The sequence below is a fragment of the Neolamprologus brichardi genome, chromosome 13 (assembly GCF_056152115.1).
Source record: "Neolamprologus brichardi isolate AB-2024 chromosome 13, ASM5615211v1, whole genome shotgun sequence".
NCBI lineage: Eukaryota > Metazoa > Chordata > Actinopteri > Cichliformes > Cichlidae > Neolamprologus > Neolamprologus brichardi.
Window position 1 is genome coordinate 26,284,249 of NC_142116.1, and position 27,391 is coordinate 26,311,639.

The window sequence follows — 27,391 nt, forward strand, 5'->3', positions numbered from 1 at the left end:
GCCTCACTTTAAATGCCTGCAAGTTTAGCAAACTGGTGTTGTTGTGCTACTGTGGCTTGTGCTTATTTGCTGACTCTATTATTATTATTTTTTTCTTTCACACAATCAGTTTCTAGATATGAGACGTTTCCTGCCAAACTGTGACTTGGCTGATTATAAATGTAGATTGTGTTTTCACTTGAAGATGGTATCTGGTTTATGTGGTTATATTTTACTGCTGTTCTGTTGCTGCACTGCCTCATCTCACATTTATAAACTCAGAAATGAAACAAAAGATAAGGTGTGAACATGGACTGCAACAGCGCTATCAAATGTGTGGTCTAAGCGAGACGAGCTCTTCAAAACAAACTTGTCTCTTGTTGCCCCAAACTTTTACGATTAAGAAGTCTTTAGCTGACTTTGGGATTTCCCTTAGCTTTCTCCAGGTCTTGACTCTTTAAATGCCCACAAAGCAGAGACAAAGATTTGGAGAGAGGAGAAAATAGGCTGCACATGTGCCTGCTCACTCCTTTTCACTTCAAAAAGAGTCGCTCCTTATTAAGATGGCTAGGGGTGCACTAATTCAAAGAGACAGCCCACACCTGGCCAACTGCATTGCAGAGGTCAAATCTGTGTGCCTCCTTCACTTCTTTCATAAACACATGCTTCCTCCTGTGGCGTCTCCATCTGCAGCTCCCTGGTCCCATCTCACATATCGCATATTCCATCCATCCCACACACACACACACACACACAGCAGGACAGTAAGGATGGATCGTCTATTCATCCTCGCAGCCACAAAGTCATGTGAAAAGCAAACAGAGAGAGAGGGAGACGCCTAAATTTAGAGGCTGAATGTTGACTCAGACTTAGGTTACACCATTTCCAAACTGACAGACTGGGTATATTCTTTCGTTTTATTAACAAGTGCTCAGTGACACATGCATGTCTGGCCGACATATATCACTACTGTCTTTATTTAAAGATTTATTGATACTTTAAAGGAGGTTTAATGTAATTTTTTTCCATGGACATCCTACTGTGAAGCTTATAAGCCAATAAACTTTGTACCAGCCTTGGATTGAGAAAGATCCAGATGGTGTGTGGAAACTAATGGTAAGTTTATCTCAAAAACAGGATATTGTTTTATCTGTGACACCCCCTAACAGAAATCTAATGTTTGCACACGGGATCCTTCTAACGAAGCGTAAATAGTGTAATTCCTCTGTGATCCAGGCATTCACAGCAGGCGGACTGTACTTTATCCGGAGCCCCTTGGTTTTAAACCCAAGCCCCGCCTCTTCAGTAGGCTAAACGCACCCACCTTATCCACCAGCGGCACAGTGCGCCAGGGAGCAAGAGCTCAGGCTGCACCGTGGATCGGGCATGGTAGACATGCAATACCGGCAGACCGCTTCTCCCAGAAAACGCTTCCGATATTGGGTTTAAGGAGACAGCTTATTTGAAAACCGGATTGGGCCGAGGGGATCTTATTCTTTCTGACAGTCGTACAAAAAATACAATTAAAAAAAAGGAAGTCATTGACATTTGGAAGAACCTGATGTGTAGTGGGGAGGAGGGGAGAACGATGCAGTTCCAGCCCGACTCGGTGAGCCGCGCAGTCCGCCTCCGACGCTGGTGATGCCCGCCGTGCGGGGATCACCGCCCAGCAGCAGCAGCAAGAGGAGGAACAGAAGGAGGAGGAGGAGGTCAGGATAACAAGGGCGTCAGGGGCCGATGATGTCGTTGGGAAGGTCGGGATCATGGCAAACGGAACCGGTACTATCATGTTAAAATGCGTCGTGGTCGGAGACGGTGCGGTGGGTAAAACGTGTCTGCTGATGAGCTATGCCAATGACGCCTTTCCAGAGGAGTATGTACCCACGGTCTTTGATCATTATGCAGGTAGGAACACAGTTCTGCTGTTCGCCTTTATTATCTCATAATAGCCTGACATACTGAACTGCTGCCGCTCTGTGCTCACTGATAATTGGCCACATGCGAATCTAAGAGAAGAGAGATTTTAGAGACCCCCACCCCACCACTCTTCCTCCAACTGCATTGCATCTGTTGCTATAATCAAAACCACTTGTTTGCCGTCTTCATAGCACAGAGGGGCTGGGACCCCCCCGCCCACCAGCACTCCCCACCCTCACCCCTTGGTTCCTCCTCTAAACTGCTCTTTGTCATTTCCTTACAGTGAGCGTCAACGTCGGAGGAAAGCAGTACTTGTTGGGACTGTATGACACAGCTGGTCAGGTAAAGTTTATTTTTTCCTCTGGCTCTGTGCCAAGCACGTCAAGGACACCACACATGCACACACGCCCCAGCTCTATCTCGGTCTCCCCATGTGCTCCTGGGACCAATAAGTATCCAACAGTGCCTTGGAAACACCCACAGGCTTCATATTCAGGCCAGACACTAAGCTGCAACAGGTGATGGGTTTCGCACATGGCTTTAACTGCCAGAGTGTGCTGCGGCATGGACAGTGATGGCAGTGAAGGGGTTTCAATAGTTCTATTATGTGGAGAACAGGGCTCCTATGTCCAGTAGTGATGTCACAGGTTTGTTAATAGGGCTGCTTAATGCTTGGGCCTTTTCTTTACAATGTGCCATTCAGTGGGCGAGAGTTACAACTGTAATACACACACACACACAAAATAATGTGTCCCCTCAGCAGAAGAGCCAGTGTACACACAGATGGAGGAAGCTACTTAAAACACACAGAAGCTCACTGAGGTGTGCGTATAGGAAAGACCCTGAATTATTTGTTTTTAGTGTAAAGTTATCATTTGGTTTTTATGGCGGTTTTGGTTTAATGTGAATAGCTAAGCGACAGCAGCTAAAGAAGAAGCAGTTAGCACATCAACTCTTTACATTAATATTTGCTGGTTTTCTTAGTCGTATTTCACACTATGACTGGATACGTCTGCAAAGTCTTCATCAGTGTTTTTCATTATTGATTATAGGAGATGGTTATCAGCAAATTAGCTGAAAATGAAAACCAAGAACTAAAAAAGAATTATATTCAAACACAATCTGTAGAAACATTTGCAGGTTGGATGCCTGTTTGACATGTACTGACAGTGTAGTTTGGAGACTACATGAACCTGTGTGCCAATGAAGCTACTTGTATCCAGGTGTTCCAGTAAAGGTGATGGGAGGTGTTGGGTTTAACTCTCGCAGGATGTCGTTGAAGCATTATGTTAGGAAAGAAGCTGAAAAAGGCTCCAAAAAGAATTTCTAAAGGCCACATTGGCAGGTACTACCAACCTCAAACTAAGCAAAAATTGTGCCTTTGAAACTAAAATAATATTTGTTATTCACTGGGAACTAGGGCTGTGCGATATGACCAAAATCTCATATTCCGATATAAAACCTCTATCGTCCGATAACGATATAAATCATAAAAATATATATATATTTTCTGTAAATTCTGTGAATCTCGGGTAGGTGAAGTGTTTCCAGCTGGGCGTCGTGTACCTGGAGTCGAGTGTTTTAACCGATGCATGAACCTACACATTTTTAGACATAGGTTGTAACGGCCGCCGTTTTCTTTGTGAGTATTTATTACACAGCGTGCTGCGGGGAAAAGCCTGTTCTAACGTTTGAGTCTAAGGTTGATTTTTTTTAGCACCTGACGGCTCTTTTTTTGCTTCTCATCCGTCAATACTCTGCATACTTTTTCCACGTGATTCCGTTTATTTTGAAAAGTCTCAACAGGATCTTGAGCTTTATTGTGAAAAGTTTATGTGGAAAATAAACAAGCGGACATGCGATGGTGTTACCGTCGTTGTTGCTAACGACAGCCCATAAAAACAGGCTGTTGTCCGTCCATAGTGTGGTTATATAAAATATAAGAGAAAGAGAGAACTTTAAGAAATTAATATAGCCACTACAGTGACCATCAAAACGATGAAATAATATTGCCGTAAAGAGTTTATTTTGCGACACCACGAAACAAACGATAGCATAAAATGAAACAATAGACGTTTTTATATCGTCATCCGATATATATCGTTATATCGAACAGCCCTACTGGGAAGGATTAGACCATTCCCAAAAAACTAATCAACACCTAATCAACCATTTTTAACTGCTAAATGACATTTGCTGGCTTTACATGGAAGTTTGCAGTGGACCTTTATTTTTTTTTAAGTAGTTTCACAGTGAACTTTGACTGTTTGTTCTAACAGATTTACATTTACATTTTCGATGGTAACTTGCAGGCTTTACCTGAGCAGATTTAGGCGGCCCATCTACCTGCAGAGAGCATCTCTTGTCAAATGGGGGCAGTCAAAAATATGTCGTACAGCCGCTCTGTGGGCTACTCTTGTGCTTTTGTCGGTCCATGAGTCAGCCACGGAAAAGAGCAAAGTTACAAACAGACAAAGAGCTGACGTCAAGCTGAGTGTTAAAAACAACACTGTCACTGTCTGCGCTTTTCCTGCTGCTTCTCCTGTTCCTGACGAACTCCGCACATTTGTGGTGGTTGAAATTCCCAAAAATATCTCCTCAGGTGGGCACAGACACAGTAGCTTAACTTAAGCCTAGTTTAGTTGCCCAGTGCCTCACCTTTGGTAACATGTTCTTCTATTTTTATTGTTCAGTGACGTTAGTGGTCCACTGATCCAACATTTCCACCTCCGATTCAGTACAGATACCTTGCTTTAGTGTATCTTCTGATACACTGTTACATTAATAAGCATTTGATGATCTCTGCACCCTTAATGAGATTTGACACTTAAGTATATATGGTCCATTATGGTTTGATGACCGTTAGTGTGGGTTCTGGAATATTCCAGGGGTAGCCCTAGTAAATAATTACGTAGGCATTTATTGAATTGGTAAGAAAATAAAGCACAATAGGCTCAAAATACAACAACAACAAAAAAAATCAACGTTATTCACATTGATTAAATTGCACAAGGATTAGGCTTTCAGTGTGAGTCTACCTTCTTTTACTGATCACACACTCATGTCACTTTTGGAGCTGACAAACGGGTTAAGAGACATAATATTAACCTCCTAGGACCTGGCGTCCACATATGTGGACATCACATTTTGGGTTATTTAGACCAAAATACTCAAGTTTGCTCTACAAGGGCCTGATATCCATTTACGAGGACATTATACTGCTACCGTTCTATCGAAATTTTAAATGAATGTCCTTATATGTGGCTCTCAATTTTCTCAGAAACAAAAATCAGGTAAAAAAAAAATCTGGTAATTCTTTGTTTTTACATTCATCGTCTCCCAATCAGCCCAAATATCATTGGAAGAGTTCGGGTCTTAATGAAGTTGATGACCAAGTGTTGTAAAGCCTTCCAAATAAGCGTTTTACAAACTGTGACAACAGTGTGAGTGAGCAAGTGATGTTATCGTCATCTCTGTTTGTTTTTCTTTTGTTTGTTTTTTTAGTTGTGCCAACTAACATGACCGAGGCTACTTCGGATGTGTATAAACGTGTGCATGGTGGTGGGAGCATCGCGGTTTAGGCTTTCTTTGCTACCTCAGAGTCTGGATGCTTCACAGCCATTTTGAGAAAAAGGATTTCACAATTGTGCCATAAAATTTTAAAGAACAGTGTCAGGGTAGCACTTCATGGCCTGAATCTTTGGAGAGGTTTGGTGAAAACACGAGTAAATCATCAAGCACAAAAAAATAAGGAAATTAATGTTTTAGGAATTACAGAGTCAGTTTTATCACATTACCTAATTAGGATGCCGTGGCATGAGCTAGGGAGAGCTGTCCAGTCAAGACATCTAAGCAGTACTGATGAACTCGAAACTGTTTGTTAGCTCTAAAATTCCCCCATCATTGTGAAAGTCTTATTAGCAGCAACAGGAAATGTCTGATCGAGGTTCTCCAAATTGCTAAATTCATGAGATCACTTTCTTTTTCTATAGTCTGCTGTTTGGACAGTGTTATTAGCTTAGTCAGATCATGTTTGTGACTCAGATGACAATCAGGCCACATATTATCTGTAATGCGCTCAGAAATCCCAGTAATTTCAAATGGCAAAAGCTCTGAATGGGCCTCTCTTGTATCATTTCACGATTTTCAGGCTTTTCTATGGCTAAAGCAAAGGACTAAAGGCACCCTGTAGATGTTTAAACCTCCAGTAGTGATTTAAAGCAAGAGTTTAACGAATGTGAAACAGATTTTATTTTGTGCACGTACAAGAACCAGAGAAGCATGTGGACAGCTGCATAGACCTTCCTGTGTAGGGTATGTCTCTTTCCTGCTCATTAACAGTTGGCAGCTCAGAATAACCTAGCAATAGTTCAACAGCTGAGCAGTAGAAGAAGAAGGCATGCTTACTGTATATTGCACAACTCATAATACTCAAACACTGGTTGTGCAAATGAGGAGGAAGGAAATGGATTCAGCACTTTTTTAGACACAAGACTAACACACAATGTGTTTTGGTGAGAAAAACTGAATGCACTCAACTATGATTTTCTTGCGTTATGGCCTTCTGGTCTAACTTCAGCTGCACAGGACAGCGAACAGTCAGTCGCCCATGATTAATCTCCTACTTACAGCAACCTAAAACTACACTCTTGCCAGAAGCTGAATAGTTATTAACACTTGTCTCGTGACCTGTTCCGATGTGATCCATGCAGCAGAGAGACAAATGCAAAGCTCAGAAAGGTCAGCTTTGGCATATTTAGCTGGTTTCCTTCACAAACCCTGATTCACACACAAATCTGTGAGTGAGAAAAGATCGCAGCCTGCATTTTTCTTCCCTGTCTTAAACGGCTACCTGTGGCTGCGCTATAATTTTCCCCCAAGAAAACAGATGGTAGAAGTGTTACTACTCACTTGTGAAAAGAGGAACACAACCTTTTGTCTATTCTGGCGTGTTTGATAGGCTGTGTGTGTGTGTGTGTGTGTGTGTCAGAGGAGAGTTTGTTTTCAGCTGATTCAGAGTGTCTCTGAAATGGAGAAGTTCTCCCAGATGTCTGCTGTGGGCGCCGCCGGCCTCCCAGAGTAGAGTTACTGCTCTTGAAAATGTGCCCCCTCACGTTTCCCCGGTGCCTCCGCTCCTGACTCGGCTGACCTCTTTATGTGGAGCACAGGGCCAGCTGGTAATGTTTATAGCTTCAGCGTCTGATCAAAGACTCGATGCCCCCAAAGAGAGGAAAGGGGGAGGAAAATAGTGTGTGTGAGACAGAAAGAGGAAGAGAGAGAGACAGATGCGGGAGGCTAATCAAATGTGTGTGTGGGGGGTGTGAAATAGCTTTGGTTAAATTCAGACGCCTCTGTTTCGTTTTCCTTTCCATTTCTCTCCTGTTGATGTAAAACTCGCCCTTCATTACGTCCACCTCTGTGTTCATTTGGCTTCGATCTCCCTGCAATATTTATATTCCTGGCATTGGCTGGAGCTCCCATAATGCTTCGCTAATTCCCAACGCCTATCAGCAACCTTGCGTACGCATTGGGGTCGGCGGTCGCGACTCTGTGCTGTCACGTTGGTGTCACATGTCACTCAGTGCCACATAATCACAGCTCGGCTCTGAGCCCAGTGCCGCTGCGCCGCATCTGTTGTTGCTATTGCTTCCCTGCCAGTTATTGTCTGCGTCTCTACTCCAAGCACTGCCTATTGAATTATTCCATATGGAAGGTCTGTGAAGTCTAATTCGCTGCAATGTGGCGAGGGAGCAGAGGGGAAAGTCTTTACTTATTCATTCATTCATTCATTCAGTCATTCTCCTGCTGCTGCTGCTGCTGCTGCTGCACTCAAGAAAATCTAGCACCACTGGCGAGGAGGAGCAGGAGGAAACAGGAAGTGGATGCTAAGTGCACTAGAGCCAATGGAAACGACATTTAAGGACAGGAGCTCAGGAGCTGCGACCCCGAGGGATCCGTGTCTTACTACGCTATTAACTTCCACTTTGTAGTTGGATTGTTGCTGATTTGCTCAGCATGTCAGATGCACTCTTCACTCAGCTGCACTTCCTATGATCACTTTCACATTTCCTGTCCAGGCTTTGGGTACAGTCTGATGAGTCTTTTTTTGACTCAGCAACCCAAGGTGGCCTAGTGACCCAATAGGGGTGAAAGGATGACAGGTGGGGACGCGAGTGGGGTTTGGAAGAGGGGGAAACTGGTTTTACTCAGCCATGAGCCGGTCACCAGTCAGCTGCTCCAACACAGAGAAACAGGAGTGCTGCGGGCACGCTTCAGAAAGAGATTTTACACTTCAGAACAACTCTAGTGCTATTCTCTTGAATGGAGTCAACTAATTTGCACATTGCCTGACGATTATGAGTGATTAATCAGTCAGTTTGCAACTAATGGATTCTCTTTTTAATAAAGTATCAGAATAGTGAAAAAAGCTCATCACACTTTATAAAAATCTAAGGCCAAATACTGAAATGCTAGACTAGAGCTCGACCGATACAGGATTTTTAAAAGTGCTCTCTAGTGGAAAACCAGATCAAAAATTAACACGCATCACGTGATTGAAAGGTGTTTGTTCCATTACTTTACTTTAGAATTCGTTACATTTAGTTCTAAATGCTGCTGGTAAAGTAAACTTGCTTTATTAATATTTACTTTGTTTGCACTGTGGCTCAGAAAGTGTTCCTCGATGATGAACGCGACCGCATGTTCAGGACTTCTTAGCTCTGTCCTGTCTTGTTTCAAATGTCACATCATATGAGGTTGACATAGTTGGAATTTTTTGAACCAATGACAATAAAGGTCTCAAAGCCTTTTTAAGGTTTTTTTTCTGCTTTTATTGGGATAGTGCAGTGGAGAGAAGACAGGAAGGCTGGGAGAGAGCAGGGGGAATGCATACAGTAAGTCCCAGCAGGCCTCAGGGTCTGCAACAGCCTTTCAGTTTATGGGTTGCTTGCTTTACCCGATGAGCTGTACCGGCGCCCAGAGGTCTTGAATCTTGAAAAAGAAAGTCTTTGTTGACCTTTTGGAAAAATTAGCAGGAGTTGGCTCATTATATCACTTGGCTATGCTGTTGAGACCGGTGCATGAAAGGGCGTTGATAAATGAAAAAAACACTGGATATTCTCTGTGGCTTTGAAACTTGTGCTTGGACTTCGATTGAAATACCAGACTACAGCTTCTGACTTAGCAAAGGGTGTGTAGTGCATTTTTCTGCCATTTGGATTGGCCTTTGAAGTCAGCACCAGGATTTACATTTTGAAATGATTTAAGTCTCTTCTTGTCTTTCTGAAATGTGCCATGATGTGCAGCACAGCTGGCACCCATCTGGCTTGTAGCTTACAATGCCAAGACGGGTTTTTAGCAGCTTGTGTATTGACAACACATGCATGAAAGATGCATAGGACTGATTCCCAGCATATACACAGTGTTGTGATCCCAATACGCCAGCTTCTCTGGAGGCCTGCTGTGAGTGAGTAGGTGATCATTTTCAAGTCTAGAATGAAAACATCTGTCTGTTTTCTTCTGCTCATCCAGTTCAGGGATGTGGGAATTAAGGATCCTGTCCTTGTTGTCATAGGGCAAGTGGTGTGGTTCACCTAGGACAGGTCACCAGGCTAACACCAGGCACAGTTAATCTGACATGCATGTCTTTGGACTGTGGAAGGAAACTGGAGTACCGCGAGGCAGACACAGGAAGATGATGCAGAAAGGCCCATGCAAACCAGAGGGTTTGAATCTTCCTGATGTGGTTTGACAGTGTTAACCGCTGCACCACAAAGCTGCTTATAGTGAATATCTGAAACTGCAAAATGGAACACCAGACACCTAACCAGTGACAACATATTTGGGTACGTGTCTGGTGTAATTATGGGTCCCAGTCAAAATAACATGAAAAACAACTTTGCAGTTAGTGGTAATATGGATGGAGTCAGTTATTTTCGCGTATACAGGCGCTGGCACAGTGTTTAGTGTAGGAATCCACTGTTATGTTGTAACGCTTTCCCTTCCCGCCATGCAAATTTTTCCAACTCCCAGAATACCTGACCAGCGTTTGACTGCGGCACGTTGCCATGAGCATGCTTGCTCCTACTGCAAATCGAGGACATGCTGTTACTCTTGAATTAACCATTTCGCAATCATTTTCTTAAACTACAGGCCCCAGCTGTTTGTTTGTGAATATTCGCAGCTGTGGATTCACGTGCGTTTAGTCCTCCGGAGAATTTGTTTCCTTTTTTTTGCTTTTTGCAGCAGGAACAAAAAGACTCAAAATCAAAGCCAAACGACACAGAGCAGGATCGAGTGTAGGACCTGAGATAACCTCCTGTGACATCATTGGGGTCTTGACAAAGCTCGAGGAAATCATATCAACTGTTTTTACTGGCCGAGTAATGCTAAGATGAGTAAACTCATATTTATAGAGAAAGTCATTGGTATTCCCTTTGGTTCCTTCTCCAAATTTATTCATTCATTTGAGTGAGTAAGCACTTGGATTAGTGGATTATCCCTTAAGGCCATTGCCAAAATGCTCCATTATCAAAACACACTGCATCCTGTGGTAAAGAATTTATATACATTTGGACTGTCAGTTTTATATATTAGTGTTCATAAAATGTTTGTTGTTTCTTTCGTTGTTGTCTATTCACTGCTGTCATTAACATCTATAAATAGAAACGCTGAACAGCCAACTTTTTGAATGAACTATGGCAGGATGCTCTCACTGTACAGACATGAATGGACAGAGTGCATTAGAGCTTCAGTCCATGATTAATGATCATTAATCGCCATTAGTGGGAGTAGAAAAAGGCACCGCCCCCTCCCTTTTTTTGTTTCTGTTTTATTTTACTCTCGAGATGAAATAAAGTATTTTGAAATGTGCAGCTTGGCTGATCGGAGTCTGAACTTTGTGATCAGAAGCGTCTCTGCCTGGGCTTGCTTTCCCACCCGGCAGCCATGTTAGAGCAAGCGTCTCTGACGCTGTTGATATAGGCGGTTTATAGAGCCCCGAGGAGGCGATGGAAGTAGAAAGGGAGAAAGATAGAAGAGAGAGAGAGTTGTGGAGATGGAGAGGAGGAGGGAATGACTCACTGATATAGCACTCATATGTCACTGAGTCAACAGAGCGCAGTCACACAGCCGAGCGCTCACAGTGGCTCATTGAAGGCGCAGAGTCTGGCCTTGATGGAAGTGTATGGGCATGTATAGACAGACGCTGATAGAGTTTAATGTACACATGCACAAGCTGCTCCTGTTCCCCCCTTTTTTTCCCTCCATCATTCCTTTCCCGCTGATCATAATATTTACGGTACACTCCCGGCTAACTTGGACAGATCGTTGTGCAGCGTGTCTGAGATGCGCTCATGAACTGCTGGACTGAACCAATAAAAATGTGGGACATATTTTTAATGGAAACCTTTATCCAGAGCACCTTCACGGCAGCGATGGTGTAAACAGTTCTGTTCATTAAATCCGGGATTGGGCGCTGGAGACGTGTTGGACGATACACTGTGAAGACTCTGAATGGCTGCTGTGTTTGCTGTGCGCTGAGGAAACTGTACAGAGATGGGTATCAAACAAGCTTCGGGCCTGTTTACAGTAAACTGCTGAGCGGCCTCTTACTGCGTCTGCAGCTTGTGGGGAAATCGGATTCATTTGTGCAGGCAAAGGTTACAAACACACAGGAATGTGACCAGTGTTGGGAAGGTTACTTTTAAAATGTATTCCATTACAGAATACAGAATACATGCCCCAAAATGTATTCTGTAACGTATTCCGTTACGTTACTCAATGAGAGTAACGTATTCTGAATACTTGGATTACTTAATATATTATCATGCTGTTTACAACTACATGAATGTACTATTGCTGTGATTTATTACTGTTACTGCAGGTCCGCGGCTCCGAACCGTAGTAAAGGGACCTCTGGCTAATACGTCGGTTCGTGTCGGGCTCGTAGCCGAAAACTAGCTTTACTTTGTTGTCTGGGTCAACTTTGCTAGCGAGAGACAGAGAGAGGCATTGAAAGGCTGCTCCAACAGAACTTATTGTTTTTGGAGGAAAACACGAACACGGTGTAAAGTCGAGTCTTAATAGCTTACTTACAACTGGGCTCGTCAGGCACTCTTCTTGGCTGCAGTGGTTATTATTATATTTACATGCTTCCAGCTCCCGTTTTTGCTCCATGACAGCTCGTACTTTTCCTTTTTCTCCCTCCCTCGCTCACAGACACATAACGGGTATAGCAGTCCATTCTCCCTGCAACACAGACTACACTGCCTATGATGCTACATTCTTTAGAGCTATACCGGTAGCATTCTGCCTATTAGCTTAGCACAACAACAACAAAAAGGCCTCTCTCACCCAGGAAACACGCAGAGAGAGAGCGTCACACTGTAACCATGGCAACCGTAACGCTGCCGCCTGGAACAACAGAACGTAGCTGTCAAACAAAACCCAAACAGGCCTGACCCGCCACAACATGAAACAGGGAAGTACCGCCGTGTAATCCATTTATTTCAACAAAGTAACTGTATTCTAAATACCACCTTTTTAAACGGTAACTGTAACAGAATACAGTTACTCATACTCATGAATGCAAATATTCTTTTTGCTGTCCCAAAGAAAATAAATAATCTAAATGGACATAGTGTAGGATCTGATGGAGGTGGGCAATGTCCTCAGCACCACCACCAAAAGTAAAAATGTGAATTTCAACCAGATATCTAGATCATATTTAGATTACAGAAATGCAGATGCCTATGCCTCCACAGCCGACAGAGTATCAAAAATCTGTTTATGCCATTAAAAATGAAACAAAAAGGCATCTTTTTCTCGACGTCTCTCCACTAACCTGATAAGATGCTTTTCGTCTTTCAGTTTTTAATCAATATTATCTGGCAAAGTCGCCTTCAACATTTTTCAGTGTCTTTGCTGGGCGGGTAGAATTTGCTTCTCTCTTGTATTACTTTGAAGCGATCGTATTGATAATCAAGCACCTGATCAACGGAGTCCTCGCCGTTAATGCAGTTGCACTTCAAACAGTTGCCTCCCCCGTTAAATACGTGGCTTTAGATGTGTGATTTTTAAATTGTTTAACTCATACTATTATACAGGTTGTATTTAAAAGACTAATTCAAAGTGCTTTAATTCTGTAACCCTCTACGGGTAATAATCGAAACACGTACTGTTAGAAAGAGCGGATTTGTGAGTTTGACGTGGTTGAAAGTTGGTAGCGGTGACTCCAGACGTGCTCGCCAAGGTATGAGACGAGTCTGGAGGGGGGACACTTGTGAACATCCTATGTTTTGTATGGAAAACATTATATTAAGTCATGTATTTTAAAACATTTGGCAAATTTCTCTTTCCATTACTTTTAAAGAAATAACCCTTTTAAAATCAGATGTGACCTCCAAGGCTGTAAGAGCAAGTTAATGTTACTATCAGCTCATCCAGGATGCACTAAATATTCATCGCAGCACCCTTACACCAAAACAGTCTATGGATGTGCCATTCTTAACAATATCTGAATTGTTCCCTGATAACCCGATAACCTAACACTGCTCCCGTTAATTCAAATAAAGTTGCTTCTAGGCCCAGAAAAACCAGGTGTAATCTTGGATTACACGAAGAACCAAAAAATACTTTAAGAAGATCTAAAACAGTCCAATCTACCTGCTAAGGGCCTTAAAAAAGCTATGAGTTGGTGTGCAGGGAACAACGGGTACTGTTTTAAAGACCAAAGCTGCTCACACCAAACATCAATCAGATTTTTTTCATTTTTTATTACTATTTTTGTATCAAATGAGTCATTATTAATGGATAGGCATGACCTGACTTTGACATGACCTGGTTTATTAAATGTTGGCTAACCCAAAGAATGAAATACCTGACAAGTCATGATACTTAATCATAATGATGCTGAACATGAAGGTTAATAATTCAATATTGCCACATCTCAGTGTTGTAGCAGTGCCCAGAATGAGTTCTACACCTTGATATGCACTAAATGTGTGCAGTGCAGGTTAGTAATGCACTTTGAGGTCGATGTTCTCAGAGTATTTTTTGAAAACTGAGGCAGCAGACACAGGAATATCCCGATGTCATTTCTTATTTTAGGTAAAGCTTATGAAACACTGATAATACAGCTCGCCGGCATTTTCTCATTAGTTGCTCGGTATAATGGTTTTTCCTTATTACTTGTGAAATAAAATGTGTGTTGGAGACAGTTTATTCTTAGATAATCCTGGTAATAGGATTTAAATTTATTTTTGTCAACCAATGGAAATATACTCTCTGACAGTGTGCAAATAATTGCAAAATCTGACAGCTGAGAAACTTTCCATCAGATCATTTTAGCTCGTGTTTCACCTTTGCCTAAACTGTATAACATGTGTTGTGCACAAGGTTTAAAGATTATTCTTATTAATTTTGCTCTCAGGTTTGCTACAAGCACCGGATAGTTTGCACTCAAAATGGTTTTATCGGGTGTGAAGGTTCAGCTAGTGTCAGGTTAGATGACACAGGAAATGTACTTAACTTATTGTGCTGTCGAAACACTCAACCAGCCAGTGTAACAAAACTCAACTCCCCCGAGCACTCTGAGGCAATTTTTTACGCATGAAATAAGGACATCTTGAAAATCAGGTTGGGGTGTTTACCACATTTATGGATGTCTTTTTTTTCATATGTGGCACACGACAAGAAGCGCTCTGCTTTAATGTTTTGTCACTACTGGAAATGTTCTATGTGTTTTGGTTAATGGAGAAGCCTGAATAGAACGTGAGGCAGCGTGCATGATGCCAGTGGTTGATAGCTGTTAATCGCATATTGATGCAATCCAAGAATCCCACACGCTTTGTGCTTGGGAAGTCACAGGTGAGCAGCAATCTCCAATCCGATTAGCTTTACGTGTATTTTTATCTGGTATTGCAGAGAAAAGTTCAGGGTTGCGGTACCTGTGTGAACATAGCTTAAGAAAAAAAAGCCTCTAGGTTGTTTGAAATCCCTGCATGAGCCCCATCTGTGAAATATCACACTCATTTGGAAGTAAGAGGATGAAATACTCGTAAAGTATTGAATTATATCCACTTGACCTATTCCAGTGAGGCATTGTTGACTAATGCACAACATGAGCACAGGGCTTGAAGATTTGTATGCTTATTTTATCATCCGCTCCAATTCAATATAAAGTCTGTATATCTTAAATCCATTACCCGGGTGACAAAAAAGGAGGACGCCTCTGCCTGGCTGATGTACTGCTGTTTGAGGAGTTTTCTGTCATTCTGCTCATTTGCAAAGCCATTCCCAGCGGTTTGTAATTGAGTTATAGGCGATTCGGTGATAGCACACTGTGCTGTCTGCTTTGGCAAAGAATTGAACTTGCTGAAGGCATCAAGATGAAAGAGTTTAATTCCAGTGTTTGGTTGTCCTTTTGCAGCATCTTAGTCAGACGTTGTATTCAATCTTCTTGAATTCAGTGTCGCAGACAATAAAAGTGACAGAACTGAGACTGATTCACTCAGTCAAGTTGGTCTGGTTGAGTCGTATCTCCTTACGGGAGATCCATTGATTCCCCGTGTCTCTAACCAGTGGCAGGAAAAACGTGTCGAAAAGACTTCATCTTTGGCGAGGACAAGGGAGCGCCTGATCTGGCTCACAAAGGGCAGTGTTGCATTGGTGAATTGGTCATTTACACCACACATATATCGGAGATGGCAGTGTGTCTGGTTCTCAGCATCATGTGGTGATGCCTTGTGCTCAGCTCGCATTAAAGGACTGCAAATGTGATATAATAACTGATTGTCTGTCAGAAAGGGAACTCTCACATTAACGTCATCTTCCTGGTATTCTTTTCTTGTTTTAACTCGGACCCTAGTGCACATAACACGGCTCAGGAGCCACTTTGGCACTGTGTAGCTCTCTGGTCATCATTCTGAGCTCATCTCATAATCCTTTAATAATCGATGAGTAGCAGTTTCTCAGATGTGAGGAACAGGAGTGAATCATATCTTCTGAATGTTAACTGGTGCTGCTCTGTCTTCTCCCAGGAGGACTACGACCGCCTGAGGCCGTTGTCCTACCCGATGACCGATGTCTTCCTCATCTGCTTCTCTGTGGTCAACCCCGCCAGCTTCCAGAATGTGCGTGAAGAATGGGTGCCCGAGTTGCAGGAGTACGCTCCCAGTGTCCCTTACTTGCTCATCGGCACGCAGGTTGGTTCTGGAAACACGTAACAGACGCTTCCCATTCTCAGCTGCTTTACGCATATGTGGTGGATTTACCTGCGTTTGTCATTTATGACATGCTGGAATGAAATGAGATTACCAGAGAAGAAGGTTGAGCTCATACCTGATGTGTTCGGATAGAGATGAAAAAGAATGAAAAATAAACTCAATTACTTGGACATATTTGAACAAACTTTGATCATTTTCATCCAGTATCAGTCTGATCCTGACTCAGAAAGCTAGACCAAGTACAACAGTCACAACGTGGAAGTCCACTTTATATAAATACATGGAGGTGGTGCAGCTACGCTTTCCTTCACGTCTTTGTTATAGTTTTTTGTTTTATTGGTGACAGTGGTGTCGCTGCCGGCTTCTCGCTCTCATTCTTATTAAGCTTGGCGGAAGACTTATTTTACTGCTCTTATGGTAAAATTATGTACTGTCAACGGCCTGATTAACATTATTTCACTTCACTTGTATCCTGTCAGTTCCACTCTGCCCACGATGTATGTGTGAGTGTGTTTGTTTGTTTGTGTGTGAGAAGATGCACCTACAATCAGGGAAAGGGGCATAAGAACAGTGAAAAAATGCCTGTCGTCATTAATTCACTAATAAATATTATTTAAATTAAAAATGTACTTATTATAAGTAAATTTATATTCCTGGATGTATTTTTTTTTAGGTTTTGTTTTTATGAAGTTATGTGAGCAAGTGTAAGTCAAGTCTAATGTTATCTTACATAAAGGAATGATTCTCAGTCGCTAACATAAAGATGATTAGCACAAGCGAGATTACATAATTTTAGCGTTAGCACAAATGCCAATAGCAAGTGCTGCTGTACATTAACAAACATGCTGGTTACTCTAACATGAATATATATAATATGGAATATAAAAACAGTAAAAAAAAAAACAAACAAACACACAACAAAAAATGAAAAAACTGGGACACAGTTTTGTAAATTTTACCAGAAAGCTTTGTTAGCATGCTAGTTGCATCCTTGCAGTTAGCTACAGTGACAAAGCAAACTCTCCATTCCTCCGTCTGTAGCTGTCAAGTAATCCTCCTGCTGTGCTTCGGTCTCATAATCCGCCTCCTTTGTCTGTGTTTACATTCACACACTGAGCTGCTGTACTTCACATAACCCTCGTGTCTCTTTTCCAAAAGCATCTGATTGACATCTCTGCTGTTGTAATAAGAGCTCAGCTGAGGAGCTAACGTATGAGAAATAAAGGAAAATTTCACATTCAGAAGACAGCAGAACTTTGCAGTGGTATTAAAAGTTGAAGCAATTAATTTATTAACAGCTAGATTTTCATAAAATAAATCAGCACCTAGCATAATCCATCTATCCATTCTCCTCCGCTAAGCTGGTTTTTTTTACACCAAACACAATAATATCAAACCTATTTCTTTATAAATGACTATAAACAAAATATTGTATTAGATTACACATAAAAAAGACAAATGATGATAACTGATCAACTGGGAAAACACGAAGCACCTTCATCCATGTTAAATGTGATCTTTAATTGCAGCCCTAATATTACTTGGGCAAGGTATCTTTGAGCACGGTGGGAACATGACAAAACATCGCAGCTGCCCATTAAAGAGGACTAAGACACAACTAAGAGTAGGCGCATATCTAAAAGTACAGGTGCTGAAATAGACAGTAGGTGGTAGCATGGAGGAATTAGATATTAGCTGTCTGGCTAATACTGCAGTACTCCACAGCTGACTCTAGATTTATTTGTGTTTCTCTGATTCATGCAGTTATTTAGTTATATGGGGGATAAAAAAAGTGGTGTAACCTACCATTTACCAAGAAAGTTGAAAAGTGATAAAGAACAATGTATTTTCTTTTTCTTACACTGTTTTCTTCAACTTAGAAATTCGCCTATTTCAGTATAAACACCATCCAGACTTTGTTTTTTCTGCTTTGCACTGGTGTTGTGATTACATCATGAGTCATGCAGTGTATTAGTTTAGTGATTAACTCATGAAATATATTATCAATGCATAAGGTTGATGTAAAATGTATGTATTAACCCTCTAATTTACTTACCATCCTGTCATATGTCGATTAGCTGTATCCTTCACTCTGATTGGTAGTCGCTTCAATCGTTTGCGGTTGCCAAGTTTAGTTGCTTTTTGCAGTGTATTGCAAGTTGGAAGTAATGAAGTTGGTAAAGTTGCTGACTGAAACATTAAAGCTTTGGTCTGCAAAACCAAAACACCGAGCTGAAAGATGCTAAAGTGATCAGTAATGCTGAGGGCAGATGTAGATCCGAGTCTGGAAGAGACCATTTTCAAATTCCACGATTATGTTTTTCAGCCACTGTCATTATAAAAGTACTAATTAGTGCAGCTTTAAGCCCAGCCACTCATGTAGTCGGGGAGCTGTGAAGCTGAGCCAAAGAACAGAAGAAATAATTTATTAAATAACAGCAAAAATATGGAACGGCCAGTACAAACCTGACCAACGATCTCAGGCTGATTTGTCACATATCGCTTTAGGCGTTTTATGTCCCCGTGTTAAATGTGAAGTTTAAATCTGTTAAAGAAGCAATTAACAGTTTACTGATTCTTGTGACACAACATTAATCCAGAGCATTAGCTTATTTCTTAAACCTTAAAGGTCACGGCCAATATCGCGTTTGCTTAAAACTGAGGGCAGTTGTGGATTTTTTGGGGTTCCCTGGCAACCAAATGCCAGTGCAGCCGAGCCCCAGCAGTGATGAGGAGGCTGGAGTGGGTGTCTGATTTATCTTGTGTCAGCTGATGTTTACTGCGCTGTTATCAGTTCCTGCTATAACTCACTCGCCGCTCCACTGGCTGGATGCTGATATGTGCACGCTGCCGCAAATCTCCCCAATCAAGAAATTGAAGGCTGCTCCCTGTTAGCTTTAGCAGTTGGATTCGTTGGTTGTAACAGGTTATTACTGAGATATGGACGGGCTGTAGGTGGAGAGCATTCCAGTGAATAAAAGGAGAGTGAAGAAACTTGTGGTTGTCTGTGAAATTGCTTTGCACAAGAGCAGGAAGTGTGGGCCAACATGGCTGTGTTACAAAATGAGAGCTCACGCTGTCAGTTACAGCTCATTCCTATGTATAGAAGCAATGATGAAATCCCTCTGTGTTATGCAAATATGAGCTATTAATAAAATCTATATCATAACAGCAATACTAATGTTGACTCAGCTAAAAGAAGCGTATCTTTTTCAGATTGATCTCCGTGATGACCCCAAAACCATTGCCAAACTAAATGACATGAAGGAGAAGCCCATTGCCACCGAGCAAGGACAGAAACTGGCAAAGGAGGTTTGTATGCCGAACTAAAGGGAAGCTTCTATTTTCACTTTCGCTGTTGCAGAATTGAGCTGTCCAGTCCAGTTAGATTCCTGTGTGTGGATTTGACCTAGGAATGTCTCTTTAGAAATTCTTGGAATCAAGACCTTTGGGCATTCTTCGACTTCCAGGAATACATTCCGGACCAACACAGATGTCCAGCAGAGTTCGAGACTCTGCACCATAGATACCAAAGGCGATCTGTGATTAATCACTCCTGTCAGGCAGAGAGCATGAATAAGGCTCAGTCTTTCAAAACATTACTGCCTAGATTCATTTTAAAGTCTGTATCCGTGCCGTTTTGGCAATGTAAGATTTCAATGTGATTCTCGTCTCATGGAGTCATGAAGTTTTCTGAGGCCTCAAGGAAACTTGGAAGAACATGTCGGGTCAAATTAGACCCCTTTTCCTCAAAGTGAGCAGCATTTTACCTTGGGTATTGTTTCCTATAGTTGCTGTTGTAGGTAACCCATCTTCCATAATCCAACTCAAGATTAGATTTATTTTTTAAAAAAGGGTAAATTTCAAATCTTTTTAAGAAATAGTTTATCCAGTCATGTGAAAAATAACTATTTCCCATATTTGAAGAAGCAAAAGTGATTCTAATTGAAAAAGTACATAGTAAAAATACATCCTAGTCCAACAATTGATGCAAAACACTTTGAGGGAGTGATAGATTGCAGCTTTTCCTGTATAAATAAAGGTCTATAGCTTGCTTTGCTGTTTGGGATTCCATCATGCCAACATCTAAAGAACATTTTGAGGCCTTCAGAAGCAAAGTCTGTAAGTCTGGTAAATTATTTAAAGGAGCTCCAAACAGTTCGGAAAGAAAAGAAGGAAAAAAATCATCCCATTGTAAGGAAAAGTAGTGTGGATTTCATGACTGGCTGCCCTGTTACATTCAAGTCAGATATTTTGATATAAAAACCAGTCTGATGATCTAAAAATTCCATCAGAAGATGTAAAGGAAACTCTTGCAGCTCCTTTGTTAACACGTCATGTGCCTTCACAGTTCTACACTGCAGACAGATTTCACCTGGGAGCCGTGCCACTAATGGTATTTGCTGTTCAAAAAGAGCTTTAAAGCAAAGCTACAGTTGGCCGTTGCAGAGTTCAGGCCTTCTAAAATAACCGTGCTCTGGACGGTCAGATCAAAGATAAATTTGTTTGGCCACAGTAAAAACAGAGTCAACATTTTAGAAGAAAAGCTGAAAAATCATGATAGTGAAAATGTTTGAGGTTACTGTGCTTCCTTTGGACAGTACAAAGGAATGACTTGACAAAAGAAATAAAAGTGTTTACAAATCTTTAATTTGGATCCCCAATGAATGCTAACCTAAAGCTCTTTAGTTAGGCGCTAAAGAGCTTTTTGGCCTAGCCTTTTTTGGTCTAGCCTTTTTGTTTAGATGGGAAGGGTCCCCTTTTTCATAGGGGTCAGAAGACCCCTATGAAAAAAACACAGAGGGAACAGTTTACCCTGCCCGGGATAGGGTTACCGGGGCCCCGCCCTGGAGCCAGGCCCGGGGAGGGTGCCCGAGGGCGAGCGTCTGGTGGCCGGGCCTTAGTCCATGGGGCCCAGCCGGGCACAGCCCGAAGAGGAGACATGGGCCCATCCTCCCGCAGGCCCACCACCCGCAGGAGGCGCCATAGGGGTCGGGTGCATTGTGTGTCGGGTGGCGGCCAGGAGCGGAGGCCCTGGCGGACTGACCCCCGGCTGCCAAGACTGGCAATAGGGACATGGAATGTCACCTCTCTGGTGGGGAAGGAGCCTGAGTTAGTGCGTGAGGTTGAGAGGTACCGGCTAGATATAGTCGGGCTCACCTCTACACACGGCTTGGGCTCTGGAACCAGTCTCCTGGAGAGGGGCTGGACTCTGTCTCAGTCTGGAGTTGCCCCTGGTGAGAGGCGGCGGGCTGGGGTGGGTATTTTAATATCCCCTCGGCTTGCTGCCGGTACGTTGGGGTTTTTCCCGGTGGACGAGAGGGTTTGTTCCCTGCGCCTTAGGGTCGGGGAACGGGTCCTGACTGTCATCTGCGCTTATGTGCCGAGTGGCAGTTCGGAGTACCCAGCCTTCTTAGAGTCCCTGGGGGGGGTGCTGGAAGGTGCTCCACCTGGAGACTCTGTTGTCCTGCTGGGAGACTTCAATGCTCACGTGGGTAACGACAGCGAGACCTGGAGGGGCGTGATTGGGAGGAACGGCCTCCCTGATCTGAACCCGAGCGGTGCTTTGTTATTGGACTTCTGTGCTAATCACAGTTTGGCCATAACGAACACCTTGTTCGAACATAAGAGTGTCCATAAGTGCACGTGGCACCAGGACGCTCTAGGCCGTAGGTCGATGATCGATTTTGTAATCGTATCACCAGACCTGCGACCATATGTTCTGGACACTCGGGTAAAGAGAGGGGCTGAGCTGTCAACTGATCACCACCTGGTGGTGAGTTGGATCAGGTGGCGGGGGAGGACGCTGGACAGACCTGGTGCACCTAAACGTGTAGTGAGGGTGTGCTGGGAACGACTAGCAGAGGCCCCAGTCCGCGAGATCTTCAACGCACACCTCCGGCAGAGCTTCAACAGCATTAGGAGGGAGGCGGGGGACATCGAGTCCGAATGGACCATGTTCAGCGCCTCCATTGCCGAAGCTGCTGCATTGAGCTGCGGCCGCAAGGTGGTTGGTGCCTGCCGTGGTGGTAATCCCCGAACCAAATGGTGGACACCAGAGGTGAAGGGAGCCACCAGGCTGAAGAAGGAGTCCTATCGGGCTTGGTTAGCCTGTGGGACTCCGGAGGCAGCCGACAGGTATCGACAGGCCAAGCGGAATGCGGCTCGGGCAGTGGCTGAAGCAAAAACTCGGGTGTGGGAGGAGTTCGGAGAGGCCATGGAAAAAGACTTTCGGACTGCCTCGAAGAGGTTCTGGCAAACCGTCAGGCGTCTCAGGAGGGGAAAGCGGTGCTCTACCTGCACTGTGTATAGTGCTGGCGGAGCGCTGCTGACGTCGACTGAGAAAATTGTCAGGCGGTGGAAGGAATACTTCGAGGACCTCCTTAATCCCACTGACGCGTCTTCCAAGGAGGAAGCAGAGTCTGGGGATGAGGGGAATGACCCGCCAATTTCTGGGGGCGAGGTCACTGAGGCAGTTAAACAACTCCTTGGTGGCAGAGCCCCTGGTGTTGATGAGGTCCGCCCCGAGTTCCTGAAGGCTCTGGACGTTGTAGGGCTGTCCTGGCTGACACGCCTCTGCAATGTTGCGTGGAGATCAGGGGCAGTACCCGTGGATTGGCAGACCGGGGTGATGGTCCCCATCTTTAAGAAGGGGGACCGGAGGGTGTGTTCCAACTACAGGGGGATCACACTCCTCAGCCTCCCCGGGAAAGTCTATGCCAGGGTGCTGGAAAGGAGAGTTCGTCCGCTAGTCGAACCTCTGATACAGGAGGAACAATGCGGTTTTCGTCCTGGTCGCGGAACACTGGACCAGCTCTTCATCCTCTCGAGGATACTTGAGGGTGCATGGGAGTTTGCCCAACCAGTCTACATGTGTTTTGTGGACTTGGAGAAGGCATTCGATCGTGTCCCTCGGGGTGTCCTGTGGGAGGTGTTGCGGGAGTATGGGGTGTCTGGCCCATTGCTACGGGCCATTCGATCCCTATACAACCGTTGCAAGAGCTTGGTTCGCATTGCCGGCAATAAGTCGGACTCGTTCCCGGTGGGTGATGGGCTCCGCCAGGGCTGCCCTTTGTCACCGGTTCTGTTCATAATTTTTATGGACAGGATTTCTAGGCGCAGCCAAGTGGCGGAGGGCTTTCGCTTTGGTGGCCTCAGGATCTCATCTCTGATCTTTGCGGATGATGTGGTTCTGTTGGCTTCATCGGGTGAGGGCCTCCAGCTCGCACTGGAGCGGTTCGCAGCCGAGTGTGACGCAGCGGGAATGAGGATCAGCACCTCCAAATCTGAGGCCATGGTTCTCAGCCGGAAAAGGGTGGAGTGCCCACTCCGGGTCGGGGATGAGGTCCTGCCCCAAGTGGAGGAGTTCAAGTATCTCGGGGTCTTGTTCGCGAGTGATGGGAGAAGGGAGCCGGAAATCGACAGACGGATTGGGGCTGCAGCTGCAGTAATGCAGACGCTGCACCGGTCTGTCGTGGTGAAGAGGGAGCTGAGTGTAAAAGCGAAGCTCTCAATTTACCGGTCGATCTACGTCCCTACCCTCACCTATGGCCACGAGCTGTGGGTAGTGACCGAAAGGACGAGATCGCGGATACAAGCGGCGGAAATGAGCTTCCTCCGAAGGGTGGCTGGCATCTCCCTTAGAGATAGGGTGAGAAGTTCGGCCATCCGGGAGGGGCTCAGAGTAGAGCCGCTGCTGCTCCACATCGAAAGGAGCCAGCTGAGGTGGTTTGGGCATCTGGTAAGGATGCCCCCTGGGCGCCTCCTGGGTGAGGTGTTCCAGGCATGTCCCACCGGGAGGAGGCCCCGGGGCAGACCCAGGACACGCTGGAGAGATTATATCTCTCGGCTGGCCTGGGAACGCCTTGGTGTTCCCCCGGATGAGCTGGAGGAGGTGGCTGGGGAGAGGGAGGTCTGGGCCTCTTTGCTTAGGCTGCTGCCCCCGCGACCTGGCCCCGGATAAAGCGGATGAAGATGGATGGATGGATGGATGGGAAGGGTCTGAAAGTTTTGGAATATCACTTATGTACTCATATCAATTATAGTTTTTTTTTTTATCTATAAGATATTATATATTTTTTTATTAAAATGCTTTTAATGAAAGCTAAAGGCATCAAGTATATGTTGGCTATCCTACTGAAAAAGCAACTTTTTACACAAATCAGGTGTTTGAAGGGCCTTTTGTCATATTGGACATGAAATAATAAATGTTTCTGGCTTTAAAGGGCTAACTTATTTATTCAGTTATGTGAACATTCATCGGGCTGTTTTCTATGCTTGAGCGGCCTCCATAAACATTCCTGTACTGGCCTTGCTCACTTGCCATTAGCTTCTAAAGTTACCCACTAATATCAACCATAGCCAAAGCAAATAATATATGATTACACTGCTAGCCTGATACAATTATAGCATTCAGCGTTTCTAGCTAGCAGAGCTGCTGCTGAGCCTCTTCCACTCTTATTACATTTCCTTTTTAATGGATGGGTGTCGTAGCATTGTGGCAGAGGTGATCCAAAAACCCAGACTGGTAAACGGATACTCTTAGACACTTTTATAACTCTAAAGAAAATATAAATCTTTAAAAAATGGTGAAAACTGTGCTTCTCTGTTTTCCAGTTATATCCATCTTACAGTTCATACTTTAGGACTGCTTAATATCCAAAGGTACAAAGGTGGCACTTGCATATAAACCATAGAAAAAAGCTGTTAAATAACAAACATGTCAACTTTACCAAGAAGCACGAGAGAAAATGGAGATAAGTTATATGCTACATAGATGTATTTGAGATCAGGAATTTAATTTTCTTCTGATCTTTAAGCCAATCACTTGCCAAATAGCTCTATGTCAATGACCGGACCTCCATTTTGTCTTGGATGAAGCCCATAAGGGTGAAAAGTTGGCATGTTCGTTGACATTGGCAGACTAAATTGGTAAAGTTCAGATTCATCAACTTTTTCCTGATGTTTTGTGCAAGTGACGTCTTTGTGCCTTTGGGTATTTAACTCTTTGATAGTGCTACAGTTTGGCATATCTACCAATCTACAAGAAAGTGAAGACACATTTTCCAAACTATTTTAATGTCAGTGCCGTTTGAACGCTGCGTTGCTGTGACTGACGATCCCTCTGTTCTCTTTAGATTGGTGCATGTTGCTATGTGGAATGTTCAGCATTGACCCAGAAGGGCCTGAAGACGGTGTTTGACGAGGCCATCATCGCCATCCTGACCCCCAAGAGAAAGAAGGGGTCTCTGAAAAGGAGACTGGGGCCTCGCTGCATTAACTGCTGTCTGATTACGTGATACATATACTCAGAGATCATTCAGCAATCAACCACAAACCAAACCTGAACTGAGAACAAAAGACTGGCAGAAAAATGCACAGACAGCAGCTGAGACAAAAGAGAGGACTGAAAGGACAAAACGAGAGCTACTTTGGAGCTCTTTGATGGCCATAACTCTTTCTTGCTGTCCAGCACTGGGGTTAGGGTTGCAGTTTACTACCAAAGGAGCACAAAGCCCAAGTCAGTCTCTTCTTTTAAAAGACTTTTGCCTCAGAAGTACATTCTTTTATAACCATTTTTAATCATTTTTCTGTATAGTGTTGTTGTATGCTGTCATATGGACAAAAAAACAAAACAAAACACAAAATGACATTGAATGACTAATGCTACATTTTAAAGAGCTCATGTTATTTCTGTTTATGGGAGGTAGATTATTGATTAGTATATTTCTAAATACAAGATCAAATGTGCAAGAGAAAAGACCAGAAATAATGAGCTATTGAAAGAAAGAGAGGCTGGCTTTAGTGACACTGTGACGGTGTCCAGGATACTTTTCTGGACATAAGGGCCCAGTTCCTTTTGTTTAAAACTTCTTCCAAAAAGTTCTTTGGCCCAAAAAAAAGTCTGTCTCCAATTATTTGTCATTTGAGAACCTGCTAATGAAAAACCACCCAAGATTGTGTTGGGACAAACGCAGTTCGGATGTCAGATTTTGGATCTAGGACTGAGTGATCTTAAAGTTTGAAAGTCTTGTTTTTTGCCTTATGGAAAATGGGAAAAAATGTTCTATAGCGTGGCATGCCAAAACATTCGAAAAGTTACGTTGGGAGTCTGATGTCTTAATCAGAGACTGAGGAGGTTTATTATCCATTTTTGAAATCTATATAATCCAGAGTTTATGAAAAGTCAATCTGTGCAAATAACACTTTATGAGCTTATAAATGTATTTCATTTATTTTCTGTTATTCTGCAATAATTCTTTAATCGAAATTTAAGGAAGTTCTACAAAGAGAAAAGGAGACGAGGGATCTCATTTCAGAAATGAAACTCTGATTCATATCAACGTCCAAAGACTCCAATGCACACGCTTTTATCGAAGTCCGATAGCTGAGATGACCCAATGCTGTACATCTATTGCACAACATGAAGCACAGATGGTGACACTTTGTTTCCTAGCAAAGCCAAGCACATTTCTCTGCTTTCAGAAACTGACCCCATCCCAGAATAGACCGACTGAACCACAGAAGATGCACATTGCTCTATCGGTCACAAGTATAAGCGTAGCACACCATCTTCAGAGTTTATCAAGTTGAAAAAAAGTGGTTGGGATGTTTCCTTGAACGTCCCGAATTTCAATTCTTTAGGAAGTGCACAACTGATCCAAACTTCTGAAGTGGTATGAAGGGTTGAAGAACTAGCTGCAACAGCTGTTAGTTAGTAAGCTGTTGCCAATCCTACTTATAAGTTAGGTCATTACATTTTGGAGATGTGTTCATTACTACATCAAGTTGCACCACAAAAAGTAGTTACATACAAGGACATTTGTTGTCATTAAATATTTGCACCTAATGGCCTAGTAGCTGCAAAATAATGTAAGATCTATCAGCTAGCTGAAAAGGCTAATGTTAGCTTCATAGCTGACATATTTGACCATATTTCAAAATAATGTATATTAAGCTATTTATAAGCTGAGGAAAATTATCTGTTACACTTTCAAATAATTTCCAAGTTACAAAATGTTATGCCAATAGCATTAAATGTCAAATATATTGTAAATTAGATCAGCATAATCACCGATTGGTGCTTGTTTTAATGTAGCAACTACTTAGCCTTCTGAAACAGTTGTTTTGGGCATTTTTGATAAAGTTATGTGATATTCTTCAGATCGTATCACAACCATTTTAACCCAAATGACTAAAGCCTTTTCAAGCTTAGATGATTTTTTTAATGTTAAATGGTGCAACTCAGTTTGGCAAATCACCAGTTTGAA

The 27,391-nt window shown here is 43.2% G+C and overlaps 1 protein-coding gene across 1 annotated transcript; it reads left to right on the forward strand.

The window, feature by feature from the left end:
- Positions 1-1,310: 1,310 nt before the first annotated feature.
- Positions 1,311-27,391, forward strand: rhoq (ras homolog family member Q). The gene is made up of 5 exons (XM_006799072.3): positions 1,311-1,884; positions 2,180-2,238; positions 15,936-16,100; positions 19,338-19,433; positions 25,259-27,391. Exons 1-5 carry the CDS (start codon positions 1,743-1,745, stop codon positions 25,418-25,420), a joined length of 624 nt encoding a protein of 207 aa, XP_006799135.1. The 5' UTR covers positions 1,311-1,742; the 3' UTR covers positions 25,421-27,391.

Bases quoted from the DNA above. Each gene is read 5' to 3' on its own strand.
- rhoq (XM_006799072.3), top strand. From the start codon at position 1,743: ATGGCAAACGGAACCGGTACTATCATGTTAAAATGCGTCGTGGTCGGA. The intron at 16,101-19,337 runs GTTGGTTCTGGA...TATCTTTTTCAG, and splicing joins ACTTGCTCATCGGCACGCAG to ATTGATCTCCGTGATGACCC. The intron at 19,434-25,258 runs GTTTGTATGCCG...TGTTCTCTTTAG, and splicing joins GACAGAAACTGGCAAAGGAG to ATTGGTGCATGTTGCTATGT.